Below are 21,508 nucleotides of genomic sequence, written 5' to 3' on the forward strand. Positions count from 1 at the left end.
TATGAAATTATTTTAAAAAATGAAATATAGTAACTCCTACCTGATGAAATCTGGAAACAGGATAGAGCAATTTGACATCTAATGTGCGGTTATATTGTGCTAATGACATATTTCTGTAATAATTAATGAGCTCTACTACAGAACTGAATTTAAAGGGTTCGGAAAACCCAAACTTTCCATTCCTGTGGCAAATTTTTATTAATTTGTTGCTTCCTCCTTTCCTGAAATTTAAAATATATTCAGTTGTAAAGGTATTTTAAAACAATTAAAAAGGATTTATATCAACAGATATGAGTACATCTACATAAGATTCTGAACCACAAAATTCTGATATATAAAAGCCATATCACTATTTTAAAAAAAAATTATACGCATGTATATCTAAATAAGAACATCTAAGAGATGAAGAGAAAATTATGGAAATAATGTATGAAGTGTTTAGTGAGCTAAGTAAATAAATTTATACATAGGAAGGTGCATAATTTCTTCTAGCATGAACAAATATAATCCATATGTAATATATAAATTTATACTTACAGGAGGGATAGAAAAATTGAAATTGAAAATGTTAGAAATTGAACATAACTTCAAGGATTCAAATATAACATCAGCAGCAATGTCACCAAAAGACATATTCTGAAATTGACTGCACTTTTGGCAAACCATCAAACTTATGCCTTTATACAATCTCCATGGATAGATAAAAAAAGAAGCCATTGTAAATAATACCTAATGTAAAGAGGTAGAAAATCTGAAATAGCCTTGTGGAAGTAAACAGGCTGGTTATGTAAAGAGTGAAAGATGAAGAATACCAGCCTCTGTATGAAAGAACCAGTGAATTTGCTTATCATCATCATCATCAGCCATTTTCAATCCACTGCAGGATGAAGGCCTCTTCAGCAACTTTCCAGTTCCTTCTGTTTTGAGCACTGGCCATCCATTTGCTAACCACAAACTCATGAATTTCATCTATCCATCTCCGCCTTTGTTTTCCAGGTTTTCTTCTAGCTCCTCTTGGGTACCATTCCGTTATTTTCTTAGTCCATCTGTCATCATGTCTTCGAGCTATGTGTCCTGCCCAAGACCATTTTACTTCTTTAGTTTTGATAAGAATGTCCTTTACTTGAGTTTGCTGCCTAATCCATGTGTTTCTCTTCTTATCTAACAGTCTGATTCCCAATATAATTCGTTCCATTCTTCGCTGTGTAGTTCTCAGCTTCTCTTCCATTCTTTTGGTGAGTGCCCAAGTTTCACTTCCATAAGTCATGGTGGGGAGTATACATTGGTTCATTATTTTATGTTTCAGACAAACTGGGATATTGCTCTTCAGTATGTGACTATATTTCCTGAATGCTATCAATCCAAAATTTATTCTTCTCTTGACTTCCAGCCATTTATCATTATTACAGCTAATAACTTGTCCCAGATAAGTATATGACTCCACCTTTTCAATTACTGCGCATTCAATCATTATTTCCCTTTCTGTGGCATACTTGTTCATCATTACTTTTGTTTTAGCCATATTCATCTTTATTCCAAAATCCCTACTAACTGTGCATAACTGATTAAGATTTTCCTCTAATTCTTTGGGATCGTGGCTTATCACCACAATGTCATCTGCAAATCGTAAATGGTTTAGGTACTCTCCGTTCATATTGACTCCTTTCTGCGACCAGTCTAATCTTCTGAAAGCTTCCTCAAGGGCAGCAGTAAACAGCTTCGGAGATATTGTGTCTCCTTGTCGAACTCCTTTCTCGATTTTAAATTTCCTACTGTTTTTGTCTAGTCTAATAAAGGAGGTAGCACTCTCATATATTTTCTTCAAAATCATAATATATGGGGTATCTATGCCTTGTCTTTCCAGTGACCGAAACATTGCCTTATGCTGTATGGAGTCAAATGCCTTTTCATAATTCACAAATGCCAACATAATGGTGTTTTATATTCATTTGTTTCTCCATTAGCTGTGATATTACGTGAAGGTGATCCATAGTTGAGAATCCCGTCCTAAAGCCAGCTTGCTCTTTCGGTTGATTCTCATCAAATATTCTTTCTAATCTGTTAGTAATGACCCTTGTGAAAAAACTTGTAGATGTGGGATAACAAGCTAATTGGTCTATAATTTCCAATTTCTGATTTATCTCCTTTCTTATGGAGCAAATCTATGATTGCATTATTCCACTGCTTTGGCGTCACACCTTTTCTAATGCACTTTGTGAAGAGTCTTGCAGTTTTTGTATTACGTCTCTTCTTCCCAATTTTAAAAACTCTACAGTAATTTCATCTTCCCCCGGGGCTTTATGATTCTTCATTTTCTTCAATGCATGTTCTACCTCATCAGGAGGAATATCGGGTATGTTGTATGTGTTGCTAATTTGCAATCCATCTTCTGCATCATTCCCTCACTCCTTGTATAATTCTCTATAGTAGTCTTCTGCTACTTGAATTATGCCTTCTCTGCTGTTTATAAGTACACCATCGCTATTCTTCAGTTTCAGTATCATTTGTCTTTCTGTATTACTGCTCATGGCTGCTGATTTAAATCCTTTGTTTTCCCTTAATGCTTGTTCTACTTTTCTTGTGTTAAATCTTCTTATGTCCTCTCTGAGTCTCTTTCTAATGGCTTTGCATAACTCAGTATACTCAATTTTTTTCCTCGTCAGTGTTTATCTTGCTCTTCATTTTTCGTCTTCGGTTCATCATAACAAGTGTTTCATGACTAATTTTTTCTTCTTTGGATTTCTTTTTCCCTATAGGTTTCTTGGGCTTTATCACTTTCAGAAAGTTGTAATATTCCTCGTCGATATCTTGGTCCTCAGCAGTCTGCAGAAGCTCGAACTTGTTCTTAAGTTCCAGTACATACTGCTTTTTCTCCTCTTCTGTTATTTCAAAGACCTTTGTATTATTTACTCGAGTCAGTTTTTTTCCTTTTCTTTCCTACATCTATATCAAGTGTACATCTTACCATTCTGTGATCACTTCCAACATTTACCTTATTCAGGACGGTAACATCATTCACAATATATCTTCTGTTAGTGAGGATGAAGTCGATTTCATTAGTTGTTAATCCATTTGAACTCTTCCTTGTCCACTTTCTGTTCACCGGTTTCTTGAAAAAAGTGTTCATTACTGACAATCCTTGAGATTCTGCAAATTCCACAAGTCTTTCGCCTCTTTCATTTCTTTCACCAATTCCAAAATTTCGTATAGTTCCCCTTTCTGCGCTGTTTTGTCTTTTTCCCACCTTAGCATTGAAGTTCCCCATAATAATAGTGTAGTGGGTTTTCTGCTCATCTAGAAGACTCCCAATTTCGGTGTACATTTCTTCAACCTCTTCATCATCATGGCTTGATGTTGGTGCATAAATCATTATAACCTTTAGCTTGTACCTCTTAGAAATCTTGAGTATTAGTCTTGACACCCTTGGTGATGTACTTTTGAATTCCAAAATGTTGTTTTTTAAATCTTTATGGACCAGAAACCCAACTCCGCCTTCACTCCTTTCACTGTTTCCATTGGTGTACAGTAGATTTCCACTTGATAAACTTATAAGTGATTTGTTTCTTCTTCTTGTTTCAGCCAAACCGATGATATTCCAAATTCACATTTTCTAATTCCTTTTCCAGCCTGGTCGTAACCAGAGATTCTTAGCACCCTCTGCTTCCACTCTGATCCTCTCGCTGCCGTAAGAGGGGGAGTGAAAGCCGGTGGGGACTGAGGGCCATTTGTTTTGTCGTGCTGTCATATGCTGAAGGGTTTGGTCTTTTCCTCTTCACATTGACCAGACGTCTTGAAGAGAACCACTCTACATGTTAGTTGCCACCTAAGTGACGTAACAGGACTTACCATCGAGAGGGTGTGCATGAGTGGATTTTAGGGAGGCAGGCCAACAGGACTTCTCCTAAATCTTCTGTAATAGAGAGATATTGGATCCATTAGTGTTTTAGGCTGTGTCTGATAACACACAGGATACCTGTTCCCCTCTAATCCCCTTAGAGGGGAACGTATATGGATAGTGAATTTGCATATATGGATCGAAAAAGAATGCAAAAATCAGTTGAACTTGGTTGTAACGAGCATGGAAATAATGAGATCATGGCTGTAATGAGCAAAAAGCCACAATGATTTTAATTTATACATATTCTCACACAATCGCTCACTGTTATAACGAACTTCCTACACGGATATATACCATATAAATTTTGTAACTATGCAAACATTCTTAATTTCTTGGATAGTCGAAAAAACAATTCTTGAAATAGACAAAAATGAAAAGGGCAACTTAGCTTTTATGACCACCCCCACTGGATCGGATCAGCGGCCAGTTTATGACCTTGTCCTTTTGGGGATGGGGGGCTATACAATGTGCACTGGCATTCCGCTTGTAATTTCTATGGTTGCATTACCCTATTTACAGATTTTCGTGTATTCACTGGCCCATACATTTATTTCAGGACTCCTAAGAATTTTGGAAACAACTGTTTGTATGCAGATCACTTTATTGTCATTTCAATGGTTCACTACACAAAGAAGTGCTAGCACCTCCATAGCCAGGTGGGCAGGAGCAGCAGTGCGTAGCACACACTTCTTGATTACACCGGGGTTTGAGCCCGTGACCACTAAATACGGAGGATGCAGAAAGGTCAGGGAATGACCACCACATATTCCTGGAGCAATATGGCCTTAGCTGCTAATGCTCCTAAAAACCAAATAACAAAGAAGTGCTGGATTTTCAACAGATGGTCTGATCTTGAAGGCTGAAGCGGAAAAATTTGTTAAACAATTTTGTATGTAACAATGGATTGATTTAAAAACCAACATAACATCTTTTATGCAAAAATTAGTGGAGAATCTCAATCTGTAGATCCAATAATGGCAAATGAATGGATTGACCGTGTTTGGGCAGAAATCAGGAAAGATTTCAATGACGAAGACATCTACAATGCCGATGAAACAGGACATTTTTATAATCTGACACCTGACAATACATTTAAATTCAAAGGGGGAAAATGTGTTGGTGGAAAAAAATCAAAGACTCACTTGATGGTGCTCACATGTGCAAAAATGACAGGAACTGATTAAAAAAAAAAAAAAAAACTTTGTTATCGGTAAACTGTTAAAACCTCAGGGTTTTAAAAACGTAAGGAAACTTCCTGTGGATTAGACTGCGAACAGTCTAAATATTTAGAAGAATTATTTCTAAATTTTTATTAGAAATAATATTTCTAATATTAATATTTAAAAATATTTAGAAGTCTAAATATTTAGAAATATTAAGAAGAAAAATATTTTATTGTTTTCCTGCAAATCCCCAGATTCAAAATTTATCCAAAATTAAGCTAGTGTTTCTGCCTCCCAATGTGACATCAATTTTACAACCAATGGATGGGTGTAATCAACTGTTTGAAAGGATTTTATAAAAGATTTATAGTTCTACATCTAATCAGTTAAAAGAGAACAGAAAGTTAACGAGTCTATATCGATATTGGATGATGCATGGAACAACATTACTTTGACAACTATATCAAATTGCTTCAAGAAATTCAAATAAAATTTCAATTGTAGATGATGGAAACGAAGAAAAAAACTTACCATTATCCAAATGGTTGCTACATAACAATGTTGTAGCTTTTAATAAAATAAATAAATTCAATCAATAAATTTGTACGAGTCAATGACAACTTGCTAACTAGTGCTCTTCCTACAGAGAATGACATTGTAGATGCTGTGCTCAAGGAAGACGATGATTGTGATGATGATATGACGACAAGTGAAAGCGAAACAAAATCAGTGCCGACAATCTCCCAAGCTCAAGATGCAATGGACACATTAGTCAAATTTTTTGAAGGAACTGAGGCAAATAATGAGACTTTTAATACTTTGAGTGTTTAATACTTTAAGGGGAAACTTGAGAAATATCAAAGTGAAATCTTAAAACCAACATCAATTTTAAAATTGATAAATAAAAAGACTAATTGAAATTGTGTTTATTAATTAAGTGTATTGTGGCTTATACAAGCATATTAATACAAATAATATGTAGGTATATACTAATATTATTTTTTTCTCTCTATTATTTTGTTGAATCTATCTTTTTATCAAGTTATTGAGAATAAAAAAAAAAGGAGGTAGATTTAACTCATCACTGATATAGTGAGTAACGGTCAATAATGAGGAAATTTTGTTGGTCCCTTGATGCTCATAATAACCAAGTTCAACTGTATACAAATGAAAGAAAACCGTTCTTTTCAGCTATTCTTTCAGGTTACATATTTGTAATCCCCCCCCTTTACACAACAAGCTTATTTCTTCTACAAGGTTATTTGAGGTTTCTACTTCTTCATGTTAACCTGAGGACTGTATAAAGGCACCAGTTGATGCTTCACCAATAGCAGAATTACATATTACAGAATTACTTCAATTATATAAATGCAATCTTTTGGAATATCCAGTAACATGTGCCTTCTGATGATGTTGATGATATAGCTATATCTGATGTCATACATGCACATTTCTTTCCCATATTCCAGGACAGAACTTAATAAAAATCTAAACCATGAAAGGTATTTAAAAACTAATAATGGCACTTTCCTCCTTTGAATAAGTAATATTTTGTATCAACAAAATATTACTGCCATCACTGTTTTTGAAGCATCTTTAGAAGCCATTTACAAAAATACTTCAGTCAAATAGGCTTGAAGTGTGTGAGATGTAAATTGCCTTTCATGGCTCTTTTGAATGGAGGGAACAGAAAGGTCTGATATGATATATCTGGTGAATATGATAGATGAAATAAGACATTGACTTAGTTCACCATCCACAAAACTATTGGATAAACACTAGTTTTTTTGAGAGTATTATCATAAAAGAGAAAGAACACATTTTGGGATTCTCACGTTAACACTCTTGTAAAAGTCTTGATTAATAATCACAATTACAAGAACAAACTCCTTTATTCATAATACCTTTTGGAGAGAGATTTCACTTTGACTTCGAAGCAGAAACAATTTTCATGGAAGGTATGATACTGCAACCCGCTACTAATGCTAGTGGAAAATGTAAAAGACCTGGGGGTAATTGTGCAGTCAGATATGAAGTTCTCTGAGCAGTGCTGATAGGCTGCTAGGCCAGCACAGATAAGGTGATTATTCCATTGCATAAGCCAATGGTTAGGCCATATCTTGATTACTACATACAAGTCTGGAGGCCTCATTTTGACATAGAGATGCTGGAGTAGATACAGAGAAAGGCAATGAGATTGGTGAGGGGAGCAAAGGAGTGCTCTTACCAAGAAAGGCTTCAGTTCCGAAAAGTGCAGCATCTGGAGATTAATCACTTGTGTGGTGATCTGATTAAGGTGTTTAAGGCTTTGAATGAATTGAGCAAGCTCAATGCTGAGGGGGGGGGGGGGGCATAAATTCAAATTAAGGAAGGATAGTTGCAGAATAGATGTGCAGAAGTTTGCCATTAGCCAACAGGTGGCTGATTGCTAGAACAAACTTCCATCTGCAAGCTTTCTTGCATCATTTTCCACTACTAATGCTGAATCACAGACCTAGTTTTGTTTTGGCCACATGAAACAAACCTAATGTGCAACTTCCAAATCCTCAGTCAAAATTTTGGGATAACTGTTTTTGCTTATGTTCACCTGAACTGCTACTTGGCAATTGTGTGTTTCAAAAATTTCTGGACTCTGTTGATATTTTCATCCCAGTGTGCAATGGAAGAGTAGCTTGATGTGGGATCGTGTTCAACACTCCCCCAACCTCTTCCTCTTCTAATGTGAAAATAGCCAAACCATTCAAAACCATGATAAAGTACTGTAAACTTTATCATGATCGTGCAACACGTGCTTGTAGCACAATGCCTTGTTTTAAACAATAATTTTATGGTGACTTACTGCACGTACATCTTCATGTAATTCCAGATTAATACCGACCAAAACAAGGTGGCACAAAGATGTCAAAAGAGAAGCATGCTGTGCAAGATTGCAAAAGTGCAAGATTTTCATGAAGTAGGACACTGAGTCTTCTTCATGTATACAATAAAGGCTTTGAATGGATTGAATAAGTTAAATGCGATTGCATTCTTACGCTTGCTCAGACAAGGGGCATAAATTTAAATTGAGGAAGGACAGTTTTTATTTATTTATTTATTACTCCAAAACAGCCGAAGCCTTACAGAGGAGGAATTTGACAGTAGAAATATAGTAATCCTTCTATTTACAATCTGTACACAATGTCAGGTATCAATATATAATTTCAAATATACAAGGTCAATTTACAACATATACAATGCATATCATGCGTTACAAGCGATTTGCATTTTAGCAAAGCTGTGGTAACAGAGAAATTAGTATTTCTAAGCATTTTGTTGTTTTCTTAAGTAGTTGCATTAATTGATTTGCGTTATTATTCTTATTGTTATCCCAATTTTTTTTTTTTTTTTTCTAATTGTTATTTCTTATCTTAGTTCATAGAAGGAAAAAAAAAAAAAAAAAAATTTTTTTTTTTTTTTTTTTTTTTTGTTGCAGGGAAGTGTAAAAATATGGGCTAGTGGGTAGTTTGAATAAATGTAAAGAGAAAATTTTAATAATTTAAATATAGATGCAGAGAAACTATGTACAGAAAATGTATAGGACAGAAATATTTGGTAATGTGTACCGGCAGGTACAAATAATAAGAAGAAGACTAAAGACTAATTTAATAATTTATATAATAATATTTAGCATTTAACAACCATTCGCAATTAATCCATTAACACATACTCTGCGTTTTTTCATCTCCAAATATTGTAAATAAGTTCATGTAAATATGCTTGTAAATACTGATATAATATAACCACACCCTCTAGCCACGTGCTGTCTATGGGTGTCTCGTAAGAAAAATAAACAGATAATAATAATAATTACTAAGGGCAGCCAGATTTTAGACATTGCATTCCACAATGGGCCATACATTTATCACAGAAGTATCTGGGCTAACCACTGGATCATGGGCAGCTAGAATTGTAATGGTGCCTTCTGAATTCTCTTTACAAACTGAGGAACACAGAATTGTGCAAAATTTCATCAACAATTCAATATAAAATTTTACCTTTAAAAGAAAAAAATATACCTTTCCTGTGCCATTTTTTTTTTTATATCGAAAAGCTTTAGTTTCTTCTAACAGTTAGCATGAGTTATGAGATAAATGTATTCCTATAAACTGTCACAGTTTAAAAAAAAAAAAATCTCTAAAATCACTTTCTACAGAAAACACTGCAACTATTTTTAATCTTAGTAACCCTAACATAACCCATGTATTTGCTCATTCCAACGAGCCTATTATAATGCGATGCTTGAGGTCCAAAGAATCACATTGCAACACAAGCGGGATCTCGTTAGAAAATTCTAGCCATTTTTCGGCACTTAAACTTCATACGTACTATCAATTTTACTTGTCTCTTTTTTTCCATGATAACTGCAATACTACGTCTAAGAAAAATCATGCAAAAAATAATAATAATGGAAAATATATGCAATTGTGCTGTTTCAATCTTTTATTAATACTGTACAATAAATTATTTAAAAAAAAAAACCAACATTCATGTTGTTAAATATAGATAAACAAGATAAACACACACACACCTTTTGTCACAAAAACAAATCAATACTCACAAAAACTGCTTTTGCACATGGTTGGATTGACTGTTATGTTCGTGTTTTGAAATTAACAAATGGTCGAAAATTAGGGAGAAAAAGGAAAACATAATCCACTCTATGTTCTTTCAACTACTAAGTAGACAGCGAACAAACGTTTGCACAATTTAGTCATTACTTTCAATTCTTTCATATTTAAAAAAACTGTATCAAGGGTTTACTGTTTCATTACATCTCTTTGTTTCCTTTTAACAATTTCAATAAAGAAATATGCATTTAGTCAAAGCTTAATAAAGAGACGGCACTCACCTCAATAACCGTTGTGGTTATTGAGGTGAATCATAAAACAGTGGTGCGAAAAATCATTGGTTAAACTAAAAACGGTGTTTAAAAATCACGGTAAGGAAAGCATGGTTTAAAAAGAGTAATTGAAAAACTTAGCCCAGAGGAGGAAGGGTGCACCATATCGTCCTCTAGTTGTCTGAAATTAAAATTAAAAAAGGATTAAGGATAATTTTGATTTCAGATAATTTCAGACAACTAGAGGACGATATGGTGCACCCTTCCTCCTCTGGGCTAAGTTTTTCAATTATTCTTTTTAAACCATGCTTTCCTTACCACGATTTTTAAACACGTTTTTAGTTTAACCAATGATTTCTCACACTACTGTTTTATGATTCATATAATCACAACAGATTATTGAGGTGAGTGCCGTCTCTTTATTAAGCTTTGACTAAATGCATATTTTTGTCATGAACTTCGGCATCTTAAGCTTTTGCTAACTCTTTTATGGCAATTTCAATAAATTGTTTTAATTGTAAAATTGAAAGGGAATCTACCTTTTCTGTTTCAAGAAATTTAAATCCAGTTTGCAAACCAGCTTGTGTCTCCGAAATACAAGTCAACAAGTAAAGTTAAAGTTGTTTATTATTGTTCTTAAGGATAATGCATATTGCCGATTCGCATTTAAACTAAAAATATCACATGTTCACAAGGAATCCAAAATGTTGATTTTCAGTGATTAAAAACACATTTCAACTGACAAAAAAAATGGGACCCATGCTTTCATTGGGTTATAAGCAGAATTGCATTCTAACAAATCGCATTTTGATGGGTTTCATTAAAACCCATTAAAATGCGATTTCATAAGTAATTTACTTTTTAGATGTTACTTTACTAGACGTGCTAGTGCACTTCTTTGTGATAGCACTCTGTATTTTTCAATATCTTCCTCCAGAAAGACATTCTATCCCCCTGGGATAGTGCTATTCACTCCAAACATTTTGGGAGGAATTACCCATTAGTAATAGTAATATAGTATTTTCCATATATAGTGCAAAGAAGCCACAGGCTTTTGCTGCACTGGAGAAAAAAAGTAGATAAGAAAACATCAATTATATGCTTCTCTCCTCTTCCACAGGTAACTATCCAGTTGACCTTTAAATTTATTCAAACAGACAGCCTCAACTACCTGCAGGGGCAACTTGTTCCAGCAATAAATGACTTGCTGGTCAAATAAAACTTCCCACAATCTAATCTAAACCTGTAATTTGAATTTATGATTCCTAGTTCTATAATTCTTTTGAACAGTGAGAATTCCACCTTCATTCAATTTTACAAATCCCTCTTAGAGTCTTGTAAACCTCAAGCAGGTCACGTCTGAAGTGCCTGGCTACAAAGCTCTGTAGCCTACATAATCAGTCTTTCCTCATACAGTCGCCCTCTTGTCAATCTCATCATTCGAGTTGCCTGTCTTTGGACCCTTTCAAGAAGCTCAATGTCTTTTTTCAGATGAGGTCTCCATACTTGAACACAATATTAAAAATGTGGTCTTATGCAGTGGGATCATGACCTCTCTATCTCTACAAGATAACGTTCGATAAACCACTGATAGGACATCATGGGTTTCTTGGCTGCCTGTTTACACTGTTCAGAAAACTCCATATCTACCCATGTTGTAACTCCCAGATCCTCCTCCACTGTTTTTAATTCAACCCCACCAGTGTATTTATTTATTTATTTATTTATTATTAACATAAAATATACACAGCAGGCATGCACCCAGTTAAAGTGTATAACAAAGCAGAAAATACACAGGAAGATACAAAGATTGTACATTAACATATAAATAAATAGCAGAATTAATAGTTCCCTTCCAAGGGTATAAGTCCAATTCAAGGAAATAAAATATGGTATACATGACATCCTTGGTTCAGCATCTTGAAGAGAATCAGAGAGCAGGCAATAGTGGAGACATCATCACACACACAGAATTGATGAGGACATCTTTCGTCTTGAGCTCAGTCAACCAGCCAACTTGCTCCAAATAGTTCTGTGAAACGCTTTCCTGTCCACAACCAAATATAGATTATATTTGTAAATGGGTGTCACAGTTCTTTTAAAGAAGGCATTCCTGGATGTCTCTAACCTGGAGTTACTGATGTGAAAAGTAGTCTTCTGTCTGGTAGCCACCACTGGAATGCATAGAAGATCTGGCACGTAGGTAGAACAAGAGAAGACGTGATACAACTATTTTAGATCCAGTAATTTTTGCTGAATTTCCAGAGATTGAAGCTTGAAGTAGGAACAGAGATTCGGGTAGAAGATTCGATGGTAAAACATAGGATTATGCCTGGAAAGATAATGGACGAATTTCATTTGTAGCGATTCTATTTGCTGTATCAAATGTACATAATGTGGGTTCCATATAGGAGCAGAGAACTTCAGTATAGGGAGTACTGCTTTGAATAGGAGCAGAGAGAATTGAGGATCTTTAAATCTGTATGTCTGATGAAGCCAATTTGCTTTTTCGCTTGGTTTAATATATTCCTAATATGCTTATCAAACTGACAGCCAGCGGTAAAAGTAACTCCCAGATGTTTAATTTCAGAAACTCTGGTAATTGGAATATCCTTGATGTAGTAATGGTTAACTAAAACCTTAGTTTTCCTTGAACCTGCAAAAGAAATTGAGCTGAATTTTCTGGGATTAACCTCCAGACGGTTTAAAGCAACCCAATTGGCAAAAGAGTTGAGAGCAGCTTGTAGGTTATCTGCATCTGCTTGAGTGTTGATCTGTGAGTAAAGTTTTGGCAAACATTAAAATCTTAATACCACTTCCCTCTACAAAATGTGGCTGACAAAGATGGTGAATAAAAGAGGCCCAAAAGATGATCCTTATGGTACTACTATTGATGGAAAAAATTTCCTTGAGATTTCCTGTCTGATAATAATCCCATGTTTTCGATACAATATATAACTCATCAATCATCTTGCTAAAAAAAAAAACTAAGTCAGTATTCCATACTGACTTAGTTTTTTTTTTAGCAAGATGATAGTGAAAGACACTGTCAAAAGCCCCTGTTAGGTCACTGTAGATCACATCAACTTGTCCACCCAGATAGTGAGAAGATTAGTGGTAGTTCAGCGGCCCCTGGTAAAGCCATGTTGGCTGTGGCAGATGAAGTACTGAAAATATTCCATTAATCGGTTGTGAATGAATTGCGCTGCTCTTTGGGATTGGAAAAGCGCTGATTGCTTTGAAGTAAGTGGGGTTAATACCAATCTTAACAGAAAGATTGAACATATGCAATATTATAAATTCAAGTTGTGGAAAGCATTTCTTCCACAATATAAGTAGAATCTTATCTGGGCCAGCTGAAAAATCTTTTGTAAGTTTCCGAAGTCTTGAGTGAGATCATCTGTGTCTACCAAGAGAATATGAAGTGTATCATCTTTGACAACTGAAAATTGATAAGTTGAAGCAGGCGTGGCTGTAGTTTCCTCAGAATATGAGGAGGAAAAAAGTCACAAAAATATCTGCTTTGTTTTTGTCACAGGTTATAGGCTTGCCATCGGTATCTATAATCTTGGTTCCAGTTGAGCAGTTATTGGAGTGCCTAAGCATGTTCCAAAATGGCTTCAGGTTGCCATTAACGGTGAAATTATGTTGAATTGATTGAATATAATGAACGTACTGCTTTCTGATCATCCTTTTAAGGTTTCTTCCTGTGTTCCTTTAACACTAACATATATGCTTATTCATGTGTCACCCTGAAGATTTTTCTACACTGTTCTTTGGCTCGGATTTTTGCAATTATGTCTGCAGTGAACCAATGAGGGAATCTGTTCCTGTAGTTTTTACTGAGAAGTATGAAGTCCTGAATGATAGAGGAGATTGTGTTAATAAGATGATTAGTGACTGCATAAATATAATTTATGCAGTGACTAAGTTCTTATTCCTACATTTATGTGGGAATGAGAACCAATCAATATTATCAAGTACACATCCTAATAATTGCCAGTCTGCTTTCCTAAAGATTAGCATGGCTGGGACAAGAGTTGTGCATTTATTTTTCTGTGGTATGTTTATTTTACAGCCCAAAGCCTTGTGATCAGATGGCAGAAATGAAGCTGCTTCTAAAATTAGGATCTGCTTGGATGCAAAAATGAGATCCAGTAATGCCTTGCCTCTAGTAGAAGTGTTGTTGTATTGCTTGAGGCCCAGTTCAATTTGGTTATGAACCTACATCTGAGAGAAGATTCCTTTGATATTGTGGAACCGCCTGTGCATTGTTACTGCAAATTAGTTCGAGATTATGATTGCGACGCCACTGCCCCTTGATCTTCTGAGGACAGTATAGCCCACTACTGCAAATTCTGAATCTAGAATCCCATCGTGCAGCCATGTTTCAGTGAAAATATACACATCAAATTCCAGAGAGCAAAGCAAGATTCTAAGTTTGTCAATTTTATTCACTAGACTCCTACAATGCTCATAATATACAGGGTGTCTCAAAAACATATGGCATAACTTCAGGAATGAGTTCCTCATATGTAGACAATAAAAATATTTTATATCAACATAGTTCCGGAAATGCTTGGTTCCCGAGTTATTAACTGGAATGTCTTCTCCCGCAGGTGATTTCCTTCATCACAAGGTACTTTTTTTTTTTTTTTCCATTTATTTGTACACACAATTCTTTACATTTTATATACAAGAACTTACAGAGAATATATATATACAATTTTATATACATTAGCATTATCATTCTCATTATACCTATATATATACTATATTATATATGAACACGTGTGTGTGTGTGTGTGTGTGTGTATTACCTGTATCAAGGGTGGCTCCTAGGCCTTAGCCCATCTCCACCTTGCACGTCTGTGGTGGTGCAGAAACTCAGCAAGCTTTTTAACGCTTGTGTATGTCCACCTTGCCACCAGGGAGCAGCCAACACCCAGGCAGCCGCTGCCTGCCCCCCAGGCACAAGCAGCCAAGCCTGGGTCTACTATTACCTTTAGTGCCATGGGCACAAATCCCACACCCACCGGAGATAGTGCAATACCGGTGGGTGCCAGCAATCCCGTCCCCAGGTTGCCCAAACCTGGAAACCAACAAAAAAAAAAAAAAAAAAAAAAAAAACGAAGTAAATATTTACATATGTACAAAAGATAATAAAAATTTGACTCTAAATCCTAGTAATACAATTCAATTTACATATCTGACAAGTCATCCTATTTATATTTAATGGGATACCAACATTTATATTAACTGCTCAGCTGTCAGATTTATACTCGATTTTGGATTTGAGTTCTTAGTTGAAGTCTTTTCTTAAAGACCGATTCTGCAAAGGTCTGGAAAGTCTCAAAGTTTGTTTCGTTCTCAACTAGTATTTTCACGTTGTCCTCAGCTAGACCTGGAACCTGATTAAGTAGCAATACTCGATGGTCTGTATATTGCGGACAAAACAGTAAAACATGGATCCAGTCCTCCATTTGACCACAGGTGCAAAAAGGATCCGGCTCCGATTCTCTGTCGAAAAGTTTGGCCCTCAGAGATCCATGGCCTGTTAACAAATACGTCGTAAACATGCTTGGTGCAAACCACGAAACAGAAGGTTGAGTAGAAGCAAACTCAACATTTTCAATATACTTCTTTGTGACTTCGCCGTGCACAGACTCATTCCATCTACTTTGCCAAATACTAATCATTTCACTCCATAATCTTTTCTGTTCTGTCTTTAAGTTACTAACTGGGTCGGTTGTAATTCCCATAATAGATACCTGCAGTCCTTTCTTATGTTTATAAATCATGCCACGGTATAAAATAAATAAATCTAAAGGCAGTTCTCCTCCAAGAATTTGGAGGGCATTGTTTGATACTGTACGAGGGGCATTGTTTAGTGCCAGAAGCATTGTCCTTTGAATTGATAGTAACTTGTTTTTAATTTTCACCTTAACGACGTTCTGGTACCAAATACCTGCTCCATACGAAACTATAGGCAGAAATATTGCTTTATAATATAGTTTCAAGGTCTTTTTATTCAAACCCCAGTCTCTTTTGGAGATTCTTATGACCGAAGCAGTAAAATTTCTAATTTTTTCCTTCAGTTTGGTGACATGAGGGAGAAAGGTTAATTTATCATCAAGAATTATGCCAAGATATTTGTTTTGAGGAACATAAGGTATCTGTAAACCATTCAGTCGAATTCTTGGTGGTCTTCCGTAATTAAAGTGGTTTTTAAATGTCATGAAATTCGTTTTACTCGGAGATATCTTGAGCTTGTTAATGTCAGCCCATGCCACCAAATCATCTAAGATGGGTTGAATTTTATCCTCTAATACCTTACGTGACCTTCCTTCTATGGCAATCACGAGATCATCGGCGTAGGCCACCTTTAGAGAATCCTCGTGTGATTTCGTGAGCCACTGATCTAGTACGGCATTCCAGAGGAGAGGCCCCAACACCGACCCCTGGGGGCATCCTCTCGAAACCTGGGCCTTGTAAGACAGATGCTTTGCCTTGACCATGATGTATCTCTCATTAAAGTATGATCTCAGTACCCTGTACACATAATTATCACATTTAGCCAGCCTTAAAGACCTGAGGGCACTCTCCCACCAGAGGGAGTCGAAAGCGCCCTCAAAGTCCACAAAAATTGCCAAAACATATTTAGAAGATGAATTCTGGATAAAGTTCATCACCGTAAGAATAGCATCGTCGGTGGACCTCCCTTTTTTGAAGCCAAACTGACAGTTTGAGCATAGTTGGTTTTCCTCAAATTTCTTTAGTATTCTGGGAGCCAGAAGACGTTCATATAACTTTCCCAGATTAGCAAGTAAGGAAATTGGTCTGTAAGCATGGGGATCGGATATATTTTTCCCTGTCTTGTGAAGAATCTTGAGCAATGCCAATTTCCACTGACTTGGAAAGTATCCTTCCAGGAGGCATTTGTTCAAGAGATTTAGCAGTACTTGTGGGTAAAAGTTGAAAAACTTGACGATAACAAGATTCTCCACAAGGTCAATTCCGGGGCATTTTTTGCTGTTTAGTCCAGCTATGGCAGAACCCAACTCCAACAGATTGAAACACTCAATATCAGTTGAACCCGTGTATATACTGTTTTCAAGACGTATCTTGCCTTGCTCCAATGTATCCAACTCTGGAATATCTTTAGGGAACAGACTTGACACTATAGCATGTACCGTGGAGCTCCAGTCCTCAGATTCTGCTCCGTTTATTCTGACAGAATCTGGTGGTTTTCCATTCTGACCAAGTAGTCAAATCAGGAGCAAGCTGATATGCACTTTATGTATGATTTGGTAGCCGGCAATGCTCTGGAGACTCATCGTTTGTACCACGAAAGGTTCCAAAGAACGAAGATGTCCAGACAGGAAAATGTTTGAAGGTATCCATTTGTGAACGTGGGGACCTTTACACCATGTGCTGCCGACAGAGGACAACCAAGATCGATGACTCCTGAAGTAGAGGAGGAGATTTTGGATGTTGTGCATGCCACTTCTGGAATCAGCACACACAGAACAGCAATGCAACTGGCTGTTCAACGTTCGACTATTTGGAGAGTGTTACGAGAACACCAACTGTATCCTTACCATCTGCAACGGGTACAAGCCTTGTCACCAGCAGATTACCCTGCGCGAGTAATGTTCTACCAGTGGTTCTTGCAGCAGTGTGGTACAACTCCTCACTTTCCTGCCTTAGTGATATTCACAGATGAAGCTCAGTTCACACGAGACGGAATCCAAAACTTTCACAATCAGCATGTATGGGCTGAGGAAAACCCACATGCAATTCTTCCATCACATCACCAACAGCTGTTTAGCCTCAACATTTGGGCGGGTGTTTTGGTGATAAGTTATTTGGGCCCCATGTATTTCCAAACAAACTCACAGGGCAGGCGTACAGAAACTTTCTAGAAAACAACATGCCCGATTTCTTGAACGCCACGCTATTGATTATTTGCCAACAAGCACACTTCATGCATGATGGCGCTCACGCATATTTCAGCCACCTAGCCCGCAATTACCTGAATCGAAGGTTTCCTGGTCGGTGGATAGGTAGAGGTGGACCAACTTTCTTCTTGTGGGGCCATTTAAAGACATTGGTGTATTCGACTCTGGTGGCTGATGTGGAAACTCTCTGCAATTGAATTTTGGCAGGTTGTGAGACAATATGAAACATGCCAGGAATTTGGCAGCATCTTCGCGAGTCCATGAGACGTTGATGTGAGGTCTGTATTCAGGCAGAATGTGGACATTTTGAACAATTACTATAAGGCGATGTGAACAGTTAAGTGTCATAGACAGCCCTTCAAAACTCGGAAACCAAGCATTTCCAGAACTATGTTGATATAAAATATTTTTATTGTCTACATATACGAGGAACTCATTCCTGAAGTTATGCAGCGTATTTTTGAGACACCCTATATATTACGTGAATGCTTATAGCCATCTTCGCCTATCCTTGAATTGACAGAAACGGTAGGGTCCGGCAAAAGAGAGGAACACCAATAGTTGTATCTGTGCCATGATTGCTAACTATCACTGCTCTGCAAATTGCTCGTATTCTTGTAAATTTTAAATAGCCTAATTATTAATCCCGGAGGCCAATATGGGGATTCCAATAGTTTACTTTTGTCCAATGTATTGTAAGACACCAGGAAAGAAGCATAAGAGGGATGTTTGGTTCTTAGTGCACGAACCTCAAATACCACTCTAATTTCATTATTAATAAATGCATTTAAAACTTCCATCTTCGTATGTGGACTGAGCCGGTAAATAAATAACCTGGATTTCCATAGTACAGCAGCAGTGAGATTATATCTGCTATTGGGTAGGTGATCCTTACTCTTGGAAAGTGTGCGCACTGAAGGAAGACCAACTGCACAATTATGGGCTGATAAGATATAGTATTAATTGGACCCTTCACATTCTCATGAGTTCTTTTACCAGGTTTTGATAATTTTTTTCCTCGATGTTTATGCCCACTGGGCTACTGACATCATAGGCCACATGTGGTGCCCTTTCATTTGAGTCTATACCTGCCACAGGCCTCTTTTGTCTGATTACAAGATGCTTTCTTCCCTTTGTTGAGGGCACTAACCTTTTCAACAGATCTAGCAATCTTGCTTGAGGAAGTCTGTGGTCTTTGTTCAGTTGACTGCTTAGCTGGGAGCCAATTACGTTTGTCCACTCCGCAACAATCTCCCAAGAAGCCAGTGAGGGCATATTATTCCCTTGTATAAGGCAATGGTCAGGCCACAACTAGAGTACTGTATACAGGTCTGGAGGCCTCATTTCAAGAAGGATGTAGAGATGCTGGAACGAGTACAGAGAAGGGCAACAAGATTAGTGAATGGAACAAAGGGGTGCTCTTACGAAGAAAGGCTTACGTTTTGCAAATTACAGTGTCTGGAGACTAGGCATCGGCGAGGTGATCTGACAGAGGTGTATAAAGCCTTGAATGGTTTGAGCATGCTCAATGCTGATGGGATTCTTCCTCTTGCTCAGAATAATCACCTGAGAGGGCATAAATTCAAATTGAGGAAAGACAGATGTAGGATAGACGTGAGGAAATTTGCCTTTAGCCAGCGGGTGGTTGGCTGCTGGAATAGACTTCCATCCCTTGTCGTGGAAGTTGATAGCTTAAATAAGTTTAAGGCTCAGCTGGACAGGTATTTCGAACGAACAGAGGGGTGAAGTGGAAGTGGTTATTTTTTATTTATTTATTTTTTATTTTTTTTTTTTGGCTGATGCTGCATAAGCTTGCTTTCTTGCATCAAATGCTTCTACTAATGCTAATGCAATCATGTTTGTCAGACAACACTTTCTTCCCTTAACAAACCCATGCTGTGTCTGAATTATTGCTGCAGTCTTCTCTAAATGAACGTGCAATGCATCTTTAACCAGTGACTCCATTATTTTACCCGGAACAGAAGTTAAACTAACTGGCCTGTAATTACTTGTGTCACTCTTCGATCCCCCTTTGTGAATTGTGGATACATTTGCACATCTCCAGTCCGTGGGGACCTCCCGTAAGTCCAAGTGGCTCTCATAATTATGGCTAAGGGTTTGCTTACTTCCTTTGCCACCACCTTTAATATAACTGGATAGATCATGTCCACCCCAGGTGCCTTTCTTATGTTTATCTTCAACAATTTCTCCTCCACTTTGCTCTCAGTTATTAGAAAATCATTAAGCACCCTGCTACAATTTAATAACCTTCTGGCATTTTCAATCCTTAATAACTCCTCATGTGTGAATGTAGATGCAAAATACTCATTCACTTTGTTTGCTATCTGAGCAGGATCATCAACAGTTGAACCATTGATATCAAGTGGACCAATCTGATTCATCCCCTTCCTTTTAGAGTTTATATAAGTAAAGAAATCCTTGCTGTTTTTCTTAGCATCCTTTGTCAAAGATTTCTCATAATCTGCCTTCGCCTGCCTAACCTCCTTTGTGACTTAATTACAGACTAGCTTATATCTGCCATAGGCTTCTGTGTCGCCTGATAATTTATATGCATCCCATGCATTTTTCTTCTCTGCCACGAGTCTCATTAATTCATTTGACAACCATTTGGGCCTAAACCTTGAACAATATATTTTTTTGAAAGGTATGAAACATTTAGTAGCTTCCACGATTAATCCCTTGAATGCTTCCCACTTAGAATTTGCCATTGGTAACATCATCAGTTGATCCCACTGTACAGAATTTAAAAACTGTCTGAGACCACTGTAGTCACCTTTGTGGAATCAAAAACCCTTTCCTTTACCCCTGATGGTAATTATATCTTTAAGTTAATCCCACATCAGTACAGAGTGATCACTGCCATCTAGTGGTTCCTTTATCTGCAAATTCTTAATACACGAATGGTCACTGCTGATAACACTGCAGATAAAGAGTATTACCCTCTCTGGTTGCCTCTCGAACATGCAGCTGCAGAAAACAATCATCCAATAAATCCACAAAAGTCTTACTAGTGTGTGAGTGACCAACCAAAAGTTCCAGTCAATATCTGGGAAGTTAAAATCCCCCATTATAAGATATTCTGATTTACTAGCCCACTCTATTTCTCTGTACAATTGTTGACTGTACTCATTCGAGTCATTAGGCCGAATAACACACTCCTCTTATATATAGAATAGGAGCAATTAATAAATATCTTAAGTAATATAGTTCAGATTGGATTAATGCCATCTATTGTAGATAGAACATTACATCCGTCCTAATATTATATTTGATTATAGTCTATATTTATATATAAAAAACACACTTAGGAGTTATATATATATACATAACTCCTATATATATATATAGACCTGTTCCGGATAGCCAAATTTTACGGATAATTTTTCTGGTAAAATAAAATAATTAAGATTAATTAAATTAAAAAATATATATAAACCAATTTCAGAAAACAGAAACATCCATTCAGGAATTTTTATGATTTTTATACAAAACAGGAAAATTAGAAAGATTTTTAAATGCTCTCGGTTTTTTTGACTTACCGATAACGAGCACAGACAATCTGTGTGTCCCAGTGGCATTTGCACAC

The 21,508-nt window shown here is 36.6% G+C and overlaps 1 protein-coding gene across 5 annotated transcripts in view; it reads right to left on the reverse strand.

Moving 5' to 3' along the window:
* Window positions 1–21,508, reverse strand: part of Pi3K21B (phosphatidylinositol 3-kinase regulatory subunit alpha) — a 519,263-nt gene that overhangs the window by 92,719 nt on the left and 405,036 nt on the right. For all 5 annotated transcript variants that reach the window (XM_090372927.1, XM_090372928.1, XM_090372924.1 and 2 more), the window contains one exon: window positions 41–221. In XM_090372927.1, the coding sequence (XP_090229053.1) occupies window positions 41–221 (181 nt within the window). The remainder of the gene's footprint in view (window positions 1–40; window positions 222–21,508) is intronic.

The sequence above is a fragment of the Mastigoproctus giganteus genome, chromosome 4 (genome assembly GCF_048544385.1).
Source record: "Mastigoproctus giganteus isolate SK-2022 chromosome 4, ASM4854438v1, whole genome shotgun sequence".
Taxonomy (NCBI): domain Eukaryota; kingdom Metazoa; phylum Arthropoda; class Arachnida; order Uropygi; family Thelyphonidae; genus Mastigoproctus; species Mastigoproctus giganteus.